Source organism: Symphodus melops, assembly GCF_947650265.1.
Source record: "Symphodus melops genome assembly, chromosome: 21".
Classification (NCBI taxonomy): domain Eukaryota; kingdom Metazoa; phylum Chordata; class Actinopteri; order Labriformes; family Labridae; genus Symphodus; species Symphodus melops.
Window position 1 is genome coordinate 16239386 of NC_136711.1, and position 22654 is coordinate 16262039.

The 22654-nt window shown below is 40.9% G+C and overlaps 1 protein-coding gene across 1 annotated transcript; it reads right to left on the minus strand.

The window, feature by feature from the left end:
- Window positions 1-6638: 6638 nt before the first annotated feature.
- trim8b (tripartite motif containing 8b) lies at window positions 6639-22065 on the minus strand. Its single transcript, XM_079334192.1, has 6 exons — window positions 22047-22065; window positions 14096-16644; window positions 9627-9722; window positions 9223-9488; window positions 8969-9084; window positions 6639-8869 (listed from the first exon to the last, which is right to left on the minus strand). Exons 2-6 carry the CDS (start codon window positions 14699-14701, stop codon window positions 8169-8171), a joined length of 1785 nt encoding a protein of 594 aa, XP_079190318.1. The 5' UTR covers window positions 14702-16644; window positions 22047-22065; the 3' UTR covers window positions 6639-8168.
- Window positions 22066-22654: the final 589 nt, after the last annotated feature.

Sequence of the window (22654 nt, forward strand, 5' to 3'; positions counted from 1 at the left end):
TCCTTTCCTCCATCGTATTCTTCCAGTTTGATATTTGTGGGGGGTTTTTTTTAGTATCATTCCACAATGGCTGTAAGCGCTTGTCCTGCTATGGCTCTGTTTGAAGTGAGGTATATTTTTGTAATTGTTTTATTTATGGTGAAGTAGAGTGTTGGGTGTTTTTAAAAAACAACAAATGGCGTGGTGTGTGTTATTTCAAACATGTTGGAGGAACGGTCCAACTCTACCATTTAAAGATTAAAGCATTACATGTTAATATGTATAGAAAAATCGAAGAAAAGAAATGGTTAAGAGCAACTACATTTTTGGATTAACTGTAAATAGCTCAGCCCCCGTGTTCATATATTATGTTATGCAGATATTATAGAGTACATGTCACCCTGCTGTACTCTAATCTATAATGTTTGCATATCTAATATAAGCTGGCAGGTTTTTGACCGAGGTACTGTACGTCCTGATGCATTTCTTTGTGCTTCTTGGGTTAGTGAGGGAATTCACTCTTGGCGTTTCCTTTTGATATTCTTGAATGTAATCTGTCCAGAATTGAAGGTACTGTATGTGAATAAAATATTTAAAAAAACAGTTGAAGTTATGGTTGTCGCTGAATTCTTCCCATTTTTTACTCATATCATGCAGGGACTTGTCCGACTAAGCTCCAGTGGCTCAGTGTCTGCAGCAGGTGGAGTCAGCTGTTCATGACAGCCTGTGTGGACAGCCCTCTATGGAGCTCTATAGAATCAGTACAGCATTGAATTCAGTATACAAATGTACTGGTATCATGGGGAGGTTATAAGACAATAAGCCCGCCATCCCTTCTCTTTTAAGTTTCTAGCTGTGTAGTACCCTACCGTGGAAGTTGTTTCATACGTTTCATTTTGGTTTTGTGTGTTCTGAACTCATAGTGCCTCTGTGGTTGTTTTTTGTCTCTATGTAGATAGATTTGTCTCTATGATTTGCATCTGTGTGTCTTTGCAGTTTGTCCTTTTATTTTAAAACCCTGTTGCTTCTGTTTTTAATTGTGTTTTTTCTCTAATTCCCTTTGGTGTCTCTTTGTAGTTATTTGTGTGTCTGTGGTTGACTTGTGTCTCTTCAAAGTTCCATGTTTTTTTTGTGTTTGTCATTTTGTGTCCTTGTAGTTTTTGTGTCTCTGTTGCTGTCTTAGATCTTATGTTAGTGTACATCAATATAACTCTCTTTTTTTATGTGATGTCTGTGTGTTTTTATAATGTCTCTCTTGCCCGCTCAGCTATCTTTTGTGTGTATGCGAGTCTTTTGTCACTCAGTAGTCTTTTCTGCATCCCTGAAGGGTAAATTTGCATATTATTGTGGACCTATTGCTCTTTTTTTATCTGACTTTCTGACAAGAAATGTTAACAATCCCACAAACAGAGGCCCTGGTGCAGGGGCCCCATGACCTGTGCCCAGTAGGCCAGTCGAGCAATCCATCCATGACTGGGCGACAGGAGAACACAGGAAGACATTGTTTTTTTGTATTATTGGGTCAAGAAAGCCTGACAACCACTGACCTGTAAGAATGAAAAGTTTTAATCATGTCAGAAAATAAAGGCCTATTTCATTTCTTACTTAAATGAGTGCAAAAAGAATCTTAAAAGAGCAGCTACTTGTTAAAGGCTCCTGATGATACATGAACTATGTTTTGTGTTGATTTTAACAGAATTAATTCCACAGAATATTATTGTATCTGGTCTCTGCTGACATGCAGGAGATTCAGGCAGGTGGTGCTGTTTCTGTATGGTTGGGTTAGTGCCATCATGGCCTGGGCCTGACAGTCAACCTGCACAGCAAAAATCTGATCCCCTCCAAGGCATCATGTCGGGCTGTGGTCATCTGGATGCACAGGAGACCACCTGCATGTGTGTGTGTGGGGAGGGGGAGGGGCTGAAGACATTTGTGTGACGACGTTATGGCTCTCAACTTCCACCCTATGGTAGAAGATTATCAATGACGTTCTCAATTTCTTTAACTTCACCTAATTTCAGGGGTTCCTATTGTGCTCACTATACTTTAATAGACTGGCTTATAAAATGATGACTCATTAGCGCTGAAGCTCAGCTTGATTAGCATTACTGCTCGACTACATGTGTGACTCAAACACAATTAGCTCCAATCATCCTTCTTTTCTCTCTTTGAAGGTATACCGTAAATACAGTTGCTTGTCAAGAAATGGATGACTGATTTCTCACAAACTAATGAGATACAAATCAGTCTAATGAGCTCACACCGCAAATCACCTTGTTTAGCTAATGTTAGCATGTTGAACAAAGATAGTAGATGTCAGCTAAATAAATGCTAAAACATAATTCTTAAACAATAATTGAATAATGAATAGGCTCTACTTTTTAAATCAGCATTATAAGTCATTATCAGCCTATTAGCATGTTGATGTTGGCTTTTATCTCACAAAGCAGCGACATTGCTCATAGTTTTGTTTTCTTCATAGCTGTTTTATCGTTAGCTACAATATCCTGCTTAAGTAAACTTTTATTTATTTACCTATTTATTTTATTTATTTACCCATTACCTATTGGATTTTAAAATCCAATAGGTAAATTATCATCTTGTCTTTATCATCTTGTCTTTGATTGTAAAATGTACCCTGGCAGTGAAGCTAGCTTATGGCTCGAGAATTTGGGTCATATTCAGGTCAGGCTTTGAATGAGCCTGTTAAACATTTTACAAAATCATAACTATTGTGAGATTAAAATATAACTGAAGATTTTTTTATGTAAGTACATTTGGTTTAAAAGCTGTGTGATTCATAACTTGATGTTCTGTGTGTTAGGCCGAGCTGATATAGAAATCTTTTAGAGACAGTATGTACAGTATTTGTAGAGGTTGTCTTTGTTTCTTACAGGCTTATTTCTGAGCTCCACACACTGCATGCAGGTCATAAATAATTGCCTTGAGTAAGACATTTGAAGGTGTTATGTGTCCAACAGACTGTTCCAGCTGATGGAATGGAGTATTTGACTTTGACATTGTATGAGACTGATTCAGAGGGCCCTCAGAGACATTTCAACAGCCTCTTCTTGTCTCACAAAGATTCTTTTTGTTCACCCTCACACAGACAGGATGTACTTGTATTGTTTCTCTGGATTTTATCTCCCTGTTAAATTAGATTCACAAAAAGAACCACGGAAAACAGGTTACAGTAAGATGTGGGCTAGGGGTAACAAAGATACAGCTCGATATTTAAAGGAATGATAAGAGACAGGATCAACACCACTCTGATGTCTTCAAACTGAATCTGAGGCTCCATCTATGTTTTTTATTGGCTAGTCTTTGTGGATTACACCTCTGGGAATAATAATAAAAACACACATAAACACAAACACCAAAAAGAAAATATTGGTGTTCTTTCAAAACCTGCAAATAAAAGAAACACAAAGTTTTGTGGTTTTTCAATCAGTGACAAAACTTTTCCGCCACACATTTATTTGTGTGTGGGCAATCTGATGGAGCCAGACATGTGACGGAGATACATATCAGATACGTAGGCAAGCACATTACTGCCTTTCTCTCCTTTCGTGGATTAGACAGCTGTTCACCAGCTGTGTGCACAAGTGTGAGAAAATGTGTGTGTCAGGAGACTGAGAGTGGGTGTGTTTGTCAGTGTGAATGTGTGTGTCAGAGAGTGGAAGATAGAAAAGCAGCACTGTAATTTATGTTGCACCTCCGACCTCACAGTTCTTGGCTGCCTGTGTCTCTGCTGGGTTTTGCTGACGCGAGAAAAAGAGAAAAGGCTCCACATCAGACCTGTACTTCCACCAGCTCGAGAACGGAGAGAGGCGGGAGTAAGAAGGTGGCGCGAGAGGAAGTGACATGATTAAAATGTGTTTCATGTGTACTTTAGGTTCTGATTGATGCCACTCAAAAGATTTTCTTCAATACATTATGTAGATGTTTAATTTGCATTTTTCTGAGCACTAACAGGATTAAAATTCAAGCACTGAGTTTAAAAGGAAAGGACTGGGTTTAAATGTTTAAATGAACTGTCTTGAAAAAAGCATCATGGTATGAAAAGTGTCAACAATTGTTGAGTTTCATTGAAAGATTACACCTAAAGGTATTGATGGCAAACAGTAACCAACAGGCCATAATTATTAAAAAAAAAACTAAAACAAACAAACAGCTAGGCTAATCTAAGATACTTAGCTGCTAGCGCAACACAACAAATTATGTTGTGATACATTTATTCAGAGGACATTTTTGTTTCTTTTTTTCCAATGTAAATTATAAACCTAAACTAATGGTTTCCCACTTTTTCTGCCTTTTGATAATCAAAGCTGACTAGCGGCTAGCATTACAAAAATAGCTCCAAAAGCTAATATTCTCAATTAATACTGTAGCTTATGTATTAGTTAGCTGATTCAGTTCAGTGTGTTATTGTTTTGTTTTACAAGCTAGATTGTTATTCTTCTTTCAATTTTGTGCTAAGCTAAGCTAACTGACTGGTTGCTTAATTTTGAGTGTAGGTTACCAAGTATTTTCCTCATTGTTCAGTTTAATTTACCTATTTACAAGCCAGTTGTTTTCCTAAAGTTCTCTAATGTTTACACTAAACTAAACTATGTGACTGATAGTTTGACATTAAGACTTTTTAAGATTAGATTAAAAATGAACAGTTGTTTGTTTTCCAATTTGTAAGCTTTGTTTCCTGTTATGCTCAGTCATCATGCTAAACTGAGTTAACCGGCAGATCTCCAGAGCATTCATCATAAACACACGAGTATTTTCCACAGCCACAAAAAGCTCTAACATGTTAGTTAATAACCATTTTGAAATTTCAAACCTTTCCTACTTAATCTGAAGATTTTGATCGCATCACTTTAATCTCTAGATAAAATACAACCCCCCCTTTTTTTCAATATTCTTCACCAACAAACATTTATTTCTCTCTCAGGAAATTTTTTTTCTATCCCCATCCCCTGTTCAGTCACTCAAACAAGTGGATCATCCCCACTGCCTGAATGGGGATTGGTTGTAGGGCAAGGCAGTAATGTAACAACCTAATCAGGCTGAGGGGAACACACACACACACACACACACACACACACACACACACACACACACACACACACACACACACTCTCTTTGACTCTTCATCTAAGCCCTCGATCTCTCCATCCTGTTTTCTCTCTGTGGGCCTCCACCCACATATGGGCCCTGATTGTACAGGGTGGACACGGACATTTTACATTTTTGTTTCAGTAGTTTTATCCTTCAGTTGTTATATCTTTAAAAATAAATACAGCAGAACATAAAGTCTGAACATTTGATTTCAAGGAGAGAAAAGCCCGGATTGTGAAATATAGGAGCACAAGTAGGAGGGTGTGTTTGGTCAAAAGTTTAGTGAAAAGATAGCAAATGGCTGTTACTGGATGACTTTGGAAACACTGATATAACAATAAGTTGTAATTGAAAGATTGCTGCTGACATTTTTTTGAGAAACTACTAGTAACACACAAGCAACATTAACATACTGTATGGGGGAAAAATATTTCCATCTGATGATATTGAGCTGAAAAAAGTATGTGTGGCGTTTCTGATGTGGTAAATGTATATTTATAGGCTACTTATCACATCTGAAGGCCGCTTTGTCCTAGTTTGTTTTTAACATCTCACAGGCAATTTTATGCTTGTGTCTCTTTTAACTGATGTACACTAAATGCTGTTGTTCGGTCATGACTGGTTTGGTGTTTGCTTGTCATTGTTGTTATATATAAATGTGTATACTCGCTATACAAGCCCATGTCCATTTACCATTTGGGGCGGCAGTAGCTCAGTCTGTAGGGACTTGGGTTGGGAACCGGTTCAAGTAAATATGGAAGTTGGTCTGGTGGCTGGAGAGGTACCAGATCACTTCTCCAGCATTGCCGAGGTGCCCTTGAGCAAGGCACCAAACCCTCACCAGCTCAGGGGGCTCTCCCAGTGGGGGTAGCCGCTGTACTCTGACATCTCTCCATTAATGCATGTCCCCAGGTCTTGCTTGTGCTCAGTGTGTGAGAAGCATGTCTTTAAAATAACAGAGTGCGAATCCCCTTAGGGGATTAATAAAGTATATAAAATAATTAAAAAAATATGTTTGTGCCATCAACCTGCCAAAGGAATACAGATGGAAATTAGCTTACGGCAACAATCTTGCCAATGAACATGTTATGTTCATACATTTGCATTGTCCCTATTTTTAAATGTGTGATACAGATAGTAGTGTTTTGTCTCGTCTTGCCTAGCTTGAGGCTGTGGCTCCCACAGACAGACAGGGGACTGTTGGAACCTAGATGAACTATGAAGATGCTTTTAGTTTTCAGGTAGTTTGTCATACATTTGAGTTTGGGACAAATGGTAAAATACAGAAAAAGTAAAATACAGAAGCAGACATGCATCCAGAGACTTCCACGTTTGTTATTTGCTTTTGCAACTCCGGGAGTACAGTAGACAGAAATTGAAATCTCAAGCAATCTGTAAATGGCTTTGTCTCATGGGAAATGTCCTATGTAAAAATGTATGGATCTATTTCTGCTTATGTCTTTCTGGTATTACTGTTCTAGATTAACACCATTTATCCCTTAAATAAACGAGGAAATAGACTTGACTGAGTTGACAGCAGAGACCAGTTTTAATTTGTTCGTTTATTTGGAACCCTTCTCCAAATCACGTCTGCAATTTTTTCCATTTCACAAAATATTTACAAAAAAAGATACTTTAATGTTGTTGTTTTTTTATTCATGTTAACTGTTGTAACACCTCATTTTGAGAATGATGACAATTGCTTACATCTTGCAGTCCAGTCTAGTTCTTTTAGAAAAAGTTCATGAAAAAATTCCTCCCACTCTCCTAATTTTCAGTTACGCTCATTTTAAAACTGCATACATGTATCCCCATTGTTCTTCTTCTTTTGAGTGCGTTAAAAAAAATCTTCCTTGCATGCTTTCAGCTTGCAAACAGGAAGCCAAGAGCTTGTGTGCTTATTGAGAGGAAGTGACATCTTTGCCCTGCAGGAAGTACAATTACAGCATCATCAGATCCTCCAGATGCTTGATTGGTTTGGTTTGTCAAGTCTTGTCTTTTTTCTCTAAAATCATAGAGTCTCTCTAGGCGATCAATAAACATACAGATGTACCAAATAACACAAAGTCATTAGAAGTACTAAATGGAAACAGTCTTTGTCAGAAGCGCTTCTGTCCTGTGGGGAGCCTGGGAGCAGAAAAAAAGAGCATTGAGAATAAGAACAATATTCCCAAATTTGAAGCTCTAGTATCCCTCTGCAAGTCTGTAGTCCAAGCATAACAAGGCTTCCACAAGTGCATTGTGGGTGTTCCATGGAAGAGCGTTTAGTGTTCAAGCCGTACAATCCATCCCTGAACTCAGCAAAAAAGGAAGAGTTGCCATGATGATAAAAATCAAGGAGACGCGAAGGGGATGCAGTGCCTCATTAAAGGATCTATCAAACAAAGTGAGCCGGGCAGAGCAAAATGTGATGCTAATAACATAAGGCAACTGACCTCAGTACGACTGGAGGGGCGATTATATCAGATGAAGCGCTAAACTGGAAAGGTCAAACCTGCACGGTGATATCGCTTTTCCCTTTAACGTCCGTAAGAAGCTGTGAAGAGGCATGAGAAGATTTCCTAATAAGAGTTCATTTTCTATCAATCCGTCTCCTGCACTATAAATAAAACGACGCAGGATGTCTCCTCTCAGGCCTCTAGTTTGCCGTTAATGTGTAAAATGCTGAGCTAAGTTGTGCCAGAGTGACGCAGATGGCCGTTCATGTATCATACACGACATGAAACACTGACTGAAAATGGAAAATCATGAGAAAATTAAACACACAAAGAGATCAACCCTGCCCCCGAATGTTTGTATATGTTCTAGATCAGTGTGTGGATATACATTTTAATATTCTACTGGGTGTGTAGACAATAACTGCATTGTGTTTTATGGTAAATAAGTCAGTAAAGGTGTGCTATTTTGGTGCCTGTCTCTATATCAAAGTGTGTTTGTATATGGGTGTGTGTGTGTGTCTGTTTGTGTGTGTGTGTGTGTGTGTGTGTGTGTGTGTGTGTGTGTGTGTGTGTGTGTGTGTGTGTGTGTGTGTGTGTGTGTGTGTGTGTGTGTGTGTGTGTGTGTGTGTCTCTACTCTGTTAACTGGTGACATAGTGCTTTGTAGACGGCTGCCCATACAGCCCGTAAAAATCTGCATGTCTGTGTGTCTGAGAGGCGTCTATCCAGTCCCTCACAGCCAGGCCCTGCATGGACGGACCCCCAGAGGCCAGACCAGGGGGAGGGGGGTAGTCCTGGGCGCTGACCCAGGGGAAGGAGCCCGAACGCGGGTACGGAGGGTGGCTGCGGTGGCCTGACACGGAGGGCACTCCGGAGCAGTAGCAGTTATCCATCGTGCACACCAGGATCTTGCGGCCGCCGTATTGAGGCAGCACGGCCTGCTGGGAGGAGTGCGAGGAGCTGCTGCCTCCGGGTGGAAAGTGGGAGGAGCCGAACACAGAGCCCGAGTGGTGGTTGGTCAGAGAGCCGCTTCCGCTTCCTGTCCCACTGCTCTCGCTGATGTGAGGCGGGCCGCAGGGACCTAGAGGCTGCTGATTGGTGGACTGGCCTTCTCCAGAGGCGGAGCCAGAGCCCAGGTAGGGCTGTTTGGATAGGGATGAGGAAGATGATGAAGAAGAGGAGGAGGAGTCCTTGAAACCTGGCGCAGCGTTTTTTCCGGCGTTCCCGCTGCCCTCTGGGAAGGCAGTGGAATGTTTCCGTTTCTCTGTTCCCGAGCCAGAGCTCTGGCCGCTGGGATACGCAGGAACAGACTGCAGGAAGGTTGAGGGAGGGGTGAGGGGAGCTGAGAGAAAAGAGAAAAGGTGAGATATAAGACGAGATAAGCAGTAATAAAAACAAGAACACAGTCATAAAAGTAAAAGACTCCTGAAAGTGATCCTACCTTCCAACGTTCTCTTCAGGCTCTTCTCTCTTTTGGAGATTTCAGAGAGGAACAGTTTAGAGTTTAGATTACCCACTTTGTAAGGAGGGAGACTGCTGCCCACACATGCCTGAGACCTGTAACAAGCACCAGGAGACACACAGAGTTCAAGATAAGACATTAGCTCGAAAGCACAAACCTGGATATTACAGGCCCACCGGCATAAAAACAAATCCTTCATTTTATGATCCACGGCTGGCAAACATCTCTCTCACCTGTCTGTGAGGATTTTAACAGGCTTGGTGTTTTTCATGAAGCTCAGTTCCTCGGCCTTGTTGAAGGCCGTGTGGATGGAGCTCAGCAGCTTCTGGGCCTCGTGGCGCTGCTCACCTAGCACCAAAACCTGGGCGGCGTTCTCCTGGCAGAACCGAGCCTGAGCGCGATCCAGAGCCTCCAGCGTCCGACCCAGATCCTCCTCCAGGAGCTGGTGCATCCGCTGGTACTGCAGACGCACTTCCTCTTTCAGCTCGCACACCCTGTCCTGAGGAGGAAACAAACATGGACGCACAAATGTCAATCCCCTCCAACTGTCCTTCTCATGTTAAGAGAAGCTGCTCAGAATGTCTGGAAATGTGTGCCGAAGCGTTTACGCCCACGTGCTCGGGTTGATGAAACTTACCTCCACCACACACTTGTCTGAGTCCAGTTTGCAGAGCTGTTCTTCGATCTCCTGCACTCGTTCTTCCACGTGCTCCTGCTGTCTTAAAAGGTTTTGCTGTGAAAGGAGACAAACGGGAAAGAAAGAAAAAAAAAAAAAAGAGGGTTAATGTTTGGAAAGCTCTGACCTCAGCTCGCCACCAGAATCCCCTCTTCATGCCTGAGATATTAGAATCCAGGAGCCTGCTAATTTAGTCTGCATCCAACACACAATCCCTGTGGGGGAGGAGGGGAGGGTGTGCCGTCATAGCAACCAGCAACTATTTTGTGTTTGCATTAGTGAGTGAGGACTAATGTCAGGGGAGCTGGGGGGCAGCGAGCAGAGATAAATAAATGGGCATACAGAAGGAAGAAAAAGCTCCAGGACCTCCTCTCTGTATTTAGTGTTCAAAAGAGGCATTGGAAGCATTCAGAGAGGAGTTTACTCTGCGTCAACAACAACACTTATTTCAAACGCAGACGCTGAACACGTGAGCGGCAGCAGACGCCTGAGAAGCCTCAGATTTTGGTCACAATAAGTGAGGCGATAATGAACGGTCCCAGACGCTTCAGGAGTTTGTCTCGGAGCACAAAGGTTGTTGACAAAGAATTCCTAATCCCTCATGTGATTAATATTTAATGTCAGACATGAATAATCTTCAATCAACATTAAATGAAGGAAGAAATGGCTAATTAGATTGTGAAGTCAAAAAATAATGACATGACGCCAGTATGATTCCATACGGAGATAAAGCACGGTTCAAAATGTGGTGAAGCAGGTCTCGTGGCAGCGGCATCATCTCCACTCACATGACACCATGTTTGGGATTAGAAGAGTTCTGGTTTCACTTTGTAGTCTGTAATTGTCCTCAAGCATTCCAACGAGCATCGACTGTGTGATGGGTAAAAAGAAATCCAAAAATCGGCCTTCACTGGACAAGATCAAACCCCATAACTGGTTATCAGGGTCCGAGTGAATCCGCCAATTTACTTTTTATACAAAAAAAACAAGCAAATCAACAACGTATACTTCTACATATCCATGATGTATGATACCGCCTCTGAACTCCTTTAATCGCTTGGCAGTTTGTTAGTCTACCTGTACACATTGACATGGAAACAGAAGTCTTATTGCTTACTGCCAGGTCATTGCTCCTAAATGTTAGTACTGAGGTACTGAGGTATGATAACTGAGGGGTTTCAAGATGTGGTCGCAGCATGAACTTATAGCTAAGTGCTAACACCAGTAGGCCTCACCAGTTTGCTGCAACCATTACATTATAAAGAAAGAAAAAAACCCATTTCAAACAGCCAATGACATGCCCTGCTACTGAATCACTCAACGTGTTTCTGACGTCACTGAGTGGGTTGTAGTTTTGGGATATTTCTTTTAGTGTTATCCACTGAAGGATGCTATTTGTCGACTTAGGAAGCAAACACATGTCGGGTCGTTTGGCGTGTACAAATAGTCGACTAAACAATTCTACGCTGCCACCCTCACTGGTCAGTGTTAGTAACTAGTTTTTGTTTTAAGATAAGGGTACTTTCCTGCCTGGATGGAAATCTGTTTTTGTTTTGTAAGTAACTTAACCATGGCAAAAGGAAATCGTAACGGATCGTGAAGTAAATGAAAACAGTGAAAACGGTCAAAAAGTGAAATGTTTTATGCGACAGGCTGGATATTACGTTTGACTCGTCAACTGAGCCGTCTGGGTTTTTTTTTTTTTTTGTAGAAATGAGCCAAAGTGGCGGTTTAATAGGCAAATTTAAAGTAAACGTATGTCTAACTCTGAAATGTGTGTAGAATTTAAAAAAAAAAAAAAAAGGTTTTGACCCACATGTTGTGTAGTCTCTAAATGCCATAAACTTAATGTCAAATCAATGATGACCCGTGAAGGAAAAAATAAAATAAAATAAAAAAATCGAAAACTAAATGTTAATGTTGATTTCTTGTTTGATCGTTGTAAAATGCTCTTTTCAGGAAGGTTTCTCTGTAAACAACATTCTACAAATCTACTGAGGTCTGCGACAAAATCAATAATCTGTTGTTTTTCACAGGCTGAAGGTCTGTTCACATGCAATCATCATTATGGAATCAAATCCCTCCGACTGAACAACAGCTGATTTTATCATCAGTGATCAGCTGCTGTGGAGCTTGATAGGAATGAAAACCTGCATACTGGGTCTCAGTGGCACATGGTTGGGAACCGCTGCCCTAGATATCTTTCACACACACACCCACCCACCCACACGTGTATTACACACACATGCACACAGTTGGCATGGTTAGATCCAGGACTGTGACCTGGTTGTGCTGATTGATTGAGTTAGGCTCCAAGCAGCAGCCAGGGGAAAAACAGGGTCGAAGGAGCCGGAGAGTCCCAGAGGGGGGGGGGCTCAATGTATGGGATACCTTTGGGGAATGGAGGGGAGGGCACAGGGGGTAAAAAAAAAAAAAAAAAGGGGGAGGGAGCTCTTAAGCTGTCATTTCACCACAGTGTCTTCTCCATCAGAGCAACCGGAGCAGGAGAGCAGAGCCAGAGGGAAGGTCTGTCCTCGCCCGGAGAGGCGGCTGGATGGTGTGAGGGGGTGAGGTGAATTTGGTGGGGGGGGGGGCCATGGGTGTTGAAGAGCTGTGGAGGGAGGGAGGCTGCTGTGATGGGGTGTGTGTGTGTGTGTGTGTGTGTAAGTGTGCAGACAGGGGGCCATTCTGCTCGTCTTAGTGATCACTGCTATGAGGGGACATTTCTTAGAAATATTTATCAGTTTTTTTTTTTGACAGTTATTGAATCCCATTAATCGGCAGAGCGAGGAGCTTTCTGCTCATAAAATTAAAACAAAAGTAATGCTGCTCATTCATCATTAATGTCTGGTGGGGAGTCTGCAAAGACCCCGTTCTCTGCCTGGATTTTGGTGCTGTGGTTGACTTGGGACGTTTCTGGGTACATTTCCTCACAGCCAATGACAGCGATGGGTTCAGGAGTTCAGGAAGGGATCCAATTCAGCGATTTAAACAACAGAATACGACGGAAGCGGTCGTCTGATTTTTCAGCCGACATGAATTTGTGACAAGCTAATAGATTAGCTTACGTTAGCGCTTGACGTCGTCACAAAGCTCGGCCATGCAGGTTTTATTTCCCAATAAACAAAACTTACTGACAATTCTTCACTAGTACTACATTATATTTAAACATCATGATTAAATATCTTTATCTGGGTAAAATCCAGAATTGATGACTTTCGTTATCCAGCAGGATCATGGAAAATTACTTCAAGCTGCAAATGTGAAAAACTTTGGCAATAAGGTTTTTAAATTCACACAAGGTCTCACCTTATAATCGCTCCGGTGCCCCAGGCGACCGATTAACTATACATAAAGCTGAGTCATGGCATTACCAGCAGGAAATACAGCCAAGCATGTCCCAGTTGACTCCTACACAGGGTGTTGGGTGATCTGCGTGACTCAGTTAGCGTAGAGGCCTTCTTGGTTCTCCCTCTGACTAAACTGCCCCGTCACAGACTTTGTATAAAAAATAAAAAAAAAAGTGGAGGAAAACCAATCCAACCTCAGCTCGAACAGACTACATCGAGCACCAAACCCCAGGAAGTGAATTGGTTCATAAAAAACCCAAGTAGGCCGCAGAATCAAGTGACAAATCACTTTAATCCCCCTTCCCCTTGTCTCCACTCCCCCCCCCCTTTCACAACTGGCGATCCCTGAGCTAGGATGCACCTGTGCTGGGGAGATAAGGCCCTCTAAGGGCCCCCTCATTGTTCCACCCCTTGACTGCATTGTTTGTCATTCCAACAGATGAGAATGGAGGCTGGAGGAGATCAGTACTGAAAAATGCACAAGACTCTCACACAGGATTTAAAACACAATCAAAATGCAATTGTTCCTTTAAAATGGGAAATTTGTTTTTTTTTGATGGAGTGAAGTGAATGGTTAACTAAATTAAAGATTAAGAGCAGATCACAGCAGCTCTGTACCCAAACCTCTTCACTTTTAATATCGTTTTTTTTCTCTCTCAAATCTGAATGAAATGAATCCCTTTGTTGAGCGGATTTTTGCTTGATGAATACAAAGACGTTACAGACGACCTTGTTGGTTATGTGATGCTGTTATGAACGAACAAACGCGTTTCTCAAGCAAAGCTAGCGCTAACCATCTTAATAATTCTTATAGATAACATAACAATAACAAAGACGTTTCGATACCGTCCATTATTGAACTGCTCTGATTGTCTGAGGGAAAATATTGCCAAATTCTTTTTGGTGAAGTAGAATGGATGATTTTTTAAAATGCTAATAAATGATGGTACTTGATCGTCACCTAGCGCCCACTTCCACTGACCAGGTCACTGTCACAGTGACGCTGTCCTCAGCTGAAATGAGTGAATAAACAAGCTTGTATTTGTTTAATGTATGTGTTGAATATTAAACCATCCTTACTCTGATGTCGTTACGTCTCAGCTCCACGTCAGTGACGGCGTGGCCGTGGCTGGGATGGCAGCGGGCGAAGCAGCAGTACTGACACACGGCCGTCTGCTCTGCCTCGCAGTGATACAGCCTGTACTCGTCGTGCTGCAGGCAGGTCCAGGCCTTCACCGCCTCGGCTTCCACCAACAGGTGCCCGAGGGCCGAGCACGGCTGCTGCAGGTGCGTCTGGACGTGAGACTGGCAGCACGGGGCGTTGCAGCGCAGGCAGACTTTCACAGCGGGTAGCGGCGGACCTCGGCGGCAAAGGATGCACTGCAGCGCCGGCGTGGTGGCTTTCTCCACGCTCAGGGCGTTGTACTTCTCCACTATGTTGGACAGTTTGTGGTTCTTCTCCAGGCTGGGCTTCTGTGTGTAAGCGTGATTGCACTCAGGGCAGCGGGCCAGCGAGGAGTCTTTGGCCCAGGCCTCGCTGATGCAGCCCCGGCAGAAGTTGTGCTTGCAGGGCAGCTGGATGGGATCTGAGAACACGTGCAGGCAGATGGGGCAGATGAGCTCCTCCTCGAAACAGTTCCTCCACGTCTCAGCCATGTCAGAGGCCATCATGGTGCGGGCAGGCATACACCGTCTGTTTTCCACCTCCAAGCCTCTCTGTCCTCAAAGGAAAACTGACACTCAAAAAAAAAAAAAACGACTCTGAGGGAAAATATAAAAACAGACCTGACGCAGTCCTGACAGATCGAGTGCGTTTTAACCCTTGTGACCAAATCAGACGAATCTCCCTGACAGAGGATGAGTATTGCTTATTGCTGCAGCATGAAGGCAAATTCCAGAAAACTGACGAGAAGGCTTCAGGCGAGGATGACAACACCTTGGTGATTTCAACACACACAGCAGGGGCTGACGTTGAACAGATTACAGTAAACCCTGCTTTCCTTTCCTCTAAATCACACACAGACACTAACACAGAGGGGCCTGTCTTTACAGCTTCTGTGTGTTTATAGGCCTTACAGGAAGCTAAAAAATCCTGTATGCTACAGGTAAACCATGAAATGCAAACAAGGCACAGAGAACTAAATTTCTAAAAAAAAAGAAAAGAAAAAAAGATAAGATCATGTGGTGAATGAATCTCTGTATAGCACATGAAAAGACACTTGATCCTTTCCTGCTGCCTGCTCGGGCCCTTACCTTGAGAGCTTCAACGTCGGATTATGATTCAGACCAGCAAACGAAGCATGAAAACCACGAGAAAAGGACTGCTCCAGTCCAGTCCAGTCCACACCCTGATTACTAATCACACACACACAGCTTCTTCTTTTTTTTAAAACCTGAATCTATTTTGTCAGGACTTCAAGGACGCTTGAATCCCTTCAATCACAACGCAGCGCAATGCTTTTGTCCGCTGAATCATAAATAAGTATCCGAGGAGCCTCCACCTGCAAGTTAATTATACATACAACCAGCGACGGCTGGCTGTAGACGAGAAATACTGTTTTACAGGTCAGATGAACACCACAGCCACCTCCAGCCCTTCAATCTGACAAAAAAGCGACATTTCTGTCTGATGAATAACGCCTGCTATGTGGCACAGCTCGCATATCTGTACACAAGGCCTCGGCTTTTCCTGCAGTTTTACTGTCGACAACAAAGGCCATATAATCTCATTACACTGAAAATCATACCGGGGCCATCATTTTCCAGCCTGTTTACTGCATAGTTAATCGTTTTAATAGTCGAGTCCAGCTCCTGCGCACAAAACAAAGGCTTTTTAGGATCCGCAGGAATGTAGGCTGCTGTAGCTTTTTTCTCCCCCCCTCCACCTCCGACACATCTATCAGATAGCTCTTGATTTTTAACGTTATTATTGACTATTTTCAAGCTCAGGCCTCTTCTAATAAACGTGCTCTCCACCTTGTTCGCCTATCGTCGCTTCAGCCTTTAGCCAACAACATATTTTTTCCACTTCCTTATCTCGAATAAATCGTGTAAATTACCTCAGACGTCACCTCGCCATTTCCCCTCATAGCACAGGTACAAATAAACAACCAACCTGGCACTATTTCCCGACAAGGACGGTGGTCGCTAATACAGTCATTATTTAAACATTGAACTAATAGAAATACACAAATATACCCCCGCTAATCTTAAAGGGGACGTCGCTTTTCTGTCCTTGTTAGGGGGAGCTGTCATCAGCCATCTTGCAAAATCCTCATTTTAAAAAAAGAGAACAAAAAAATGGAGAAATGCGTCGAAGAGAGGGGAGCTGGATTTTTTTCGATAGTTATCAGCACAAAGTCCCGTTTTGAAGTAAAGCCTTTTTTTGTTCGTTCTCTTGGATCAAAGGGAGCCGCCGTGCTTTCGACGTGGTTACTTTGTTTCCATTTTGCTCCGGTCGGCGTGTCCGGTGTGAGACGGCTTCGTGGTTCATAAAAAAATCCAACACGGTTGTGAATAATAATTGGCCTTTTCTACACCCCCCTCCTCTCTTCCTTTTCTTTCTCTGTCTCTATCGGTCAGGCTTTAGAGAGGAGGAATGCAGGCGAGCTGGACGAGTCCTAAAAAACCTGCGTCAAGAAAACCACAATATTAGTGAACTTCCGGTAACGTTTTTCAAAATAAAATGCAGCATACGTCACCCCTTACATATTGTCCAGGTATGCTAACACAGAAGGAATTTAACTTTGGTGAACTGTGCTCTCCGTGTACTAAAGTACAACATTAAATAATCATTGAATTAAGTAATTTAATGATTTTATTTTTTGTTGTTTTTTTATATACTTATTTATGTTTGCACCTTTATTTTTATGCAAATACTTACTGCTGTTTTTATCCTGCACTTTGACGAAATTTCGTTCTGATCTGCAATCTGAGGTACAATTTCAATGACAGCGAAGAAAGTCTAAGTCAACAATAAACAAAAAAAACCCACATAAGCAAAGACTTAAATGTAAAAGATTAAAAAAAGAAGATAATAGAGCAGGGGTGAGGGGTGCACAAGATGCAGAAGTAAACGTGATAATAAAAAATGTAGTGATGTGAAAGATGGGTCAATTGACTCAATTTAATTTAGAGTTTAACGGTATTTACATTAAAAGCATAGATCAATCATTTCAATTAAATAACATACATATATGTACGTGCACAATGTCGCCTGCATGATATGGGAAAAATACGATGTAGAAATAACATTGAACAGAATAGGTATTTATATGACGTGTGATACATAGGCTAAACAAAAATTAAAGTGTACTTGTTAGTTTTTATGTTTTAAGTCCCCAAAAATAAATGTTCACGGTTTCAAGCGCGTGTTAAATGAATTTAAGTCATTTAAGCAGTGCTCGCTCTCTTTCCTTCATAGCTGCTCCTTGTTCAAAATACAAAATTAAAATTTCAAACACTTGATGCTCCTCATGACTATAAATTATTTGAAAAAGACAGATTGTGTTGTATTGTAAAGCATCAAAGTATTTAAAACATTGATTCTTTGAGAACCATGGTTCAAAACACTTCTTCTTGTAGGCCTTCTTGTAAGCTACATCATGTATGACAGTATGATGACACAATGTTTTAACAAGAGTTTCATGAAGAAAAAAAAAGAACTGCGTGAGAGGACAAACATGGCGCTTTATTTTGAAGCCGAAACACACAGCCTCCTGTACGTTTCAGCCTGCATCTTGCTGACCTGATGCAGTTTCTCGGCAACATCATCCTCCCCCTCCCTCCTTCCGGATCAATGCTACGGCCGTCACGTGACCTGTCACACAACTGATGTGTGTCACGTTTTAACCGGGAGGAGCTGAGGGACGAACCGGGGGAGGAAGGGCAGGAAATCATATTTAAAGAGCTTACTGCATTTGTTAATGGCCTGGACACGCATGGCGGTCCTCTGGGGCAATAATGCATATCTGCATGTGCATATGTATGTGTGTGTGTGTGTGTGTGTGTGTGTGTGGGTGTGGGTGTGTGTGTGTGTGTGTGTGTGCTGGTGTTGCAGGATAATGTTGCTGTAATATGTAATATTTCCTCAGAGGATGAAGCATGGAGGCAATGTCTGTTTGGACACATGCTGTCTATTGGGAAGATGACACCGAACAAAAATAAGTCAAATGTAAACACTGTGGAAAAACTGTTTGCAAGAAATGCTACTATTCTACTGTTTTAGAGAACTTAATTCTACTTTTAAACTAAACTGTGTTGTTTTCATTTCAAGCGATGCTTTGATTTCAGTTTGAAATATTAAATAAATAACCACAAAATAGGTCATCCGATATGCACCCTCATATCCCAGTTGTAATATTTGAGCATATTTACAATGGCGATATTGATATGAGGTCATATCACCCTACCATCACTACAAGAGGATGAAAGTACAAAACTGTCAACGCACCGCCTCATTCATAAAAACAAGATAGTTATGGATCCAATATTAAATCACAGTGAAGGATACCATTTTTTTTTTAACTTTTGACTCTTTTGAATAATCTTTAGATGGATTGAATTTAAACAATTTTACAAAGTTTTCATTCCCAGTACTTTATCAGGTTTCTAATATTGATAATATATCACTCAAAGTAAAACAATGAAAAGGATGGTACAATGAAGTCACTCAAATATTTTACTTTGTCTCTGAACTAAATGTTTTTACTTTTGAGTCCTGATGAAGGTCAGATGTGCCATGGAAGTTAAACTGAATAAAATCCGCCAACCAATGGACGCAGCGTGAGTGTAAATGGTGTTTTCTCAAACCAGCTCTCTTCTTCCACTGGGACTCCTCAGGGTTGTTGTCTGTCACCCCTTTTGTTCATTTTGTCGCAGCAATCGAAGTAACAGACAGATTCTTAAATGTGCTGTTGACACCGTTACTGTCAGTGTCATGTGCAAAGTGTGGATGGAGACTTCATTTCAGAAAGTCCCTATAGCAAGCCAGATATCTCTTTCTTAAAAGTTGTATTGAATCCTTTTTAGATTTTTGTTTTGCTGCCTGGTTTGGAAGCCTGAACTCAACCAATGAGAACCAACTCGGGAGGCTTGAAAAAAACAAGTTGCAAAATTGTAGAGAGGTGTCAGACTGGGCTTCTGACCATTTATTAAAAAAAAGCAGGTTCTGAGGAGAGCTAAGACGATAGTGACCTGCTCAAATCCCCCTATTCACAATGAGTTTGAGCTTTTACCCTCAGGTCGTCGTTTTAGAGCTCCTGTGAGAAAAACTAAAAGACTCCAGGTTTGTCCCTGTTAACATTCATATATTAAACAGCAATTAGTCTTTGTGTTGCTCTATTGCACTGTAACTGCACATTTGCACTTTACTGACTTGCTAGGAATTCCCATTTTAGTATGCGCTCTTGACTTATTTTATAGTTTTCTGAGATGTCTGATCTTGTTTAACTTAATTGAGATTTGTTGGTGATGTTGTCCTTGTGTTTTTTGTCTGCAGCAGAAGAACTGGGCTGCACTGAAATACTGCACTTATTATTACACCACTAACTGACTGACACAAGATACAACAAAGACGTTTAAACTCTTACATTTACAAATTGGTAAAAGAATGGAAAATTACAAGAGAACACGTAAAGCAGAAAAATTCATATGGACTTTCTTGTCAACACGGATAATTCATCTTTAGATCAATTCAACTTCATAATTTACACTCAATAACTATACTATGTCACACAGTCCTAATCACAACCATTTCAATATAAGTTCTAAGCCGGTTATTGAATTTGCTTTGTTATTATACACAGTCAAGGAAGCCCCACACTAGGCAGGGCATCAAAAAATTGAGTTATACTCTTATTGTTCCTCTCCACGGAAATCTTTAGTAAAAGGCGAAAGATTTATACGATCTGAAGAGAAACAAGAGTGATCTACCTACTCAACAGACTGAGACCGAAGTGATTGGCGGAAACACCATTTTCACTGATGGTTCACTTTTGTGTGAACTCACACAAACTCAAAATCATGTAATGCCAAATAACAAACACAAAACTGCACAATTTTCATATAAGTGTGAAAAAACAAACAATAAATCAACATTAGTTAGACAGTTCACGCGAGCGCGCAAGGCATGATGGGAGCCCACCCTACTTCCGGGTTTGTCTGGGACTAAAATGTAAATTAAACTGGTTACCACGGTATTAAGAATTAAAGATACTTTTAATCCCACTATCAATAGAGTTAAGACTTTTTCAAGACTGAGCTGTTCCTGGCGGGTTAAATAAAGCTTGAAAACAGATCAGGGAAGACAAGCACACAAACTCATTCTGTTGTTCAGATGAAGATTTGTTAAACTCATTTTAAATTCCATTTTCAATTTTTAACTTAACAGTACGTCAGTTTCAAATGGTAAAAACAGACCACAGACAATGTAAGGTACGCAGAAGACTTGAACCACGATTAGCGATTTCTTCGAGTTATATTAAATATTGAAATACAAATCTACGGAATCCTGGAAGTCTAGTAGTCCGTATACAACACGGGTTCAACTCTCTTATGAGTGTGTAATATTTATCACATTGTTTTCACACTTGAAGGAAAGCCCCACACAAGGTAGGACATCAAAAAATTGAGTTATACTCTTATTGTTCCTCTCCACGGAAATCTTTAGTAAAAGGCGAAAGATTTATACGATCTGAAGAGAAACAAGAGTGATCTACGTACTGAAGAGCGAAGGTCCCATGTCTTAAACAGGGACACCCATTTCACTGATGGTGACGACATGACGTAAAACCACGAACACACTAAAGAGGCACTGCTGGTTAACAAACTAACTTTTTACCACATCACTGCTGTATTTTAAACGTAACGTTTATTTTCCCCCTCCCGCCATGACGCAAAGCACCCTGGGATTGATGGACGGTAGAGTTGAGTTACTTTAACTTTCCGCTTTTATTTTCAGTTTACTTTTGTTGAATGTAAGTGACGGAAATATCTCTGGCGATCAAACCTCTAAAATGTTGACACAGAACAACGACTCCATGTGGTGGCATCATAGACTGCCAATTAAAACGCCAAACTGTTTTTATTTTATAAAATGTAAAAATATAAAACGGGGGAGTTTTTAAATTTAAACGACTTCAATTACAGGAAACGTAATTAGAGTAGTGTGGGTGGAACACGTTTTTTCATTTTTTTACTTGAACATATTAAGTTTGAATAATTTCAGTAATTTCTAAATTTTCTGTTTTAACTACCTTTCTTTCCTGTCATGATGATTTTTGATTGTTTTTGTGCACTTTGAACTTCTTTGTTAAAATGTGCTATATAAATACACTATCCTTGCCTTTTCTTCATGAGCTACAACTATCCTACTCCAGATATCCCCAAAAAACTAAATGGTCAAACCAGACCAACTTCATAAATACATGTGACAACTCGGGAATATAAACGAGGCCTTAAAAACTATCAACTAAATGATGGCACATACCTTTAAATGTTGATTAATCCACGTGTTCTTCCTAGAAGCACCAATTAAAGGTCAGCAAAATCCATTTTCCAACTTCAAGTCATAAGAACAAGATATATCAGTCTCCTCCTTCCATGACTGCAACTCAGGGATTACATTTCTTGTTTGTTTCTCGCCCCACGAGTTTCCTATAATTAACCATTGTGTTGATATCAAGCTAACTTTAGCTAATTCACCTCTGTCTTCTGCTCAACCATTAGCCTTGCATTCAAACCCATTCCAACCTCATAATAAGGCTTTAAATCAAATAAAGAAGTCAATCACTTGATTCAAATAAAATTGAATTAACACATTTGGTTTCTTTTTGTGTCACACAAGTTCCAAAGCGGAGGCCACTAGTCCACAGGTGAAACCTTAAACACTTCCGGGCGCAGTAAATTACAGATTTAAAAAAAATAATACATTTGACTCCGAATTTAATAAAATCATGGTTTGCAAGAAAATGCTAACTAAATGTGGACGCGGTCACATTTCAAGATGTTAGAAAAAGAAACAGTTACAAACCTGCGTGTATGCATTTTGCACTTCTCGTTGACCTGGCTAAACATTTAACAAAAAACCCCCCAAAACAATCCGCTCTCCAGTATTTAAACAACTAAACCATTTTTTTTCTTATGGCCAAATACTATAAAGAAATAAGCATCTGCTTCCCAAGACGTCTGGAAGTCTCTCTAGATCATGGTGGATTCCTCAGTATATCCGACAAATGTGTACAGTTAGTAATTTATTCCCCCTCTAATGTAATGTTTTTAAATTCCTTGTTTTGGTCCATCGTTCTTTATCATTGCTAATACCGTCTGAAGAGTGTTTTTTTTACTCCTTGTATCGCAAAAACAAGATCTGTGTAAAAATAAAGAGAATACAAGTCCGTGTAGTAGCGCCAATGAAACAGCAGGTGGCGGCATTTATTTTAGAAATGTTCAAATACATGTATAAAACTGTAAAAGTCTACATTTTGACTTGTCTCAAAAGTTGGTTTTATAAAATATGCAGTTGACCTTATGTTTTACTTATGTTGATGTTGTGATGGCTTCTGCACAGACAGTCAGTGTTGTAGATGGTCAGACTTTTCAGTGTTACACAAGAACACTTGTCTTTATGGCAAAGGATGT

Coding starts and splice junctions, on each gene's coding strand:
- trim8b (XM_079334192.1), bottom strand. CDS start 14,701: ATGCCTGCCCGCACCATGATGGCCTCTGACATGGCTGAGACGTGGAGG. Junction 9,489..9,626: donor CAGACAAGTGTGTGGTGGAG/GTAAGTTTCATC, acceptor TTTCCTCCTCAG/GACAGGGTGTGCGAGCTGAA. Junction 9,085..9,222: donor GTTAAAATCCTCACAGACAG/GTGAGAGAGATG, acceptor TGCTTGTTACAG/GTCTCAGGCATGTGTGGGCA.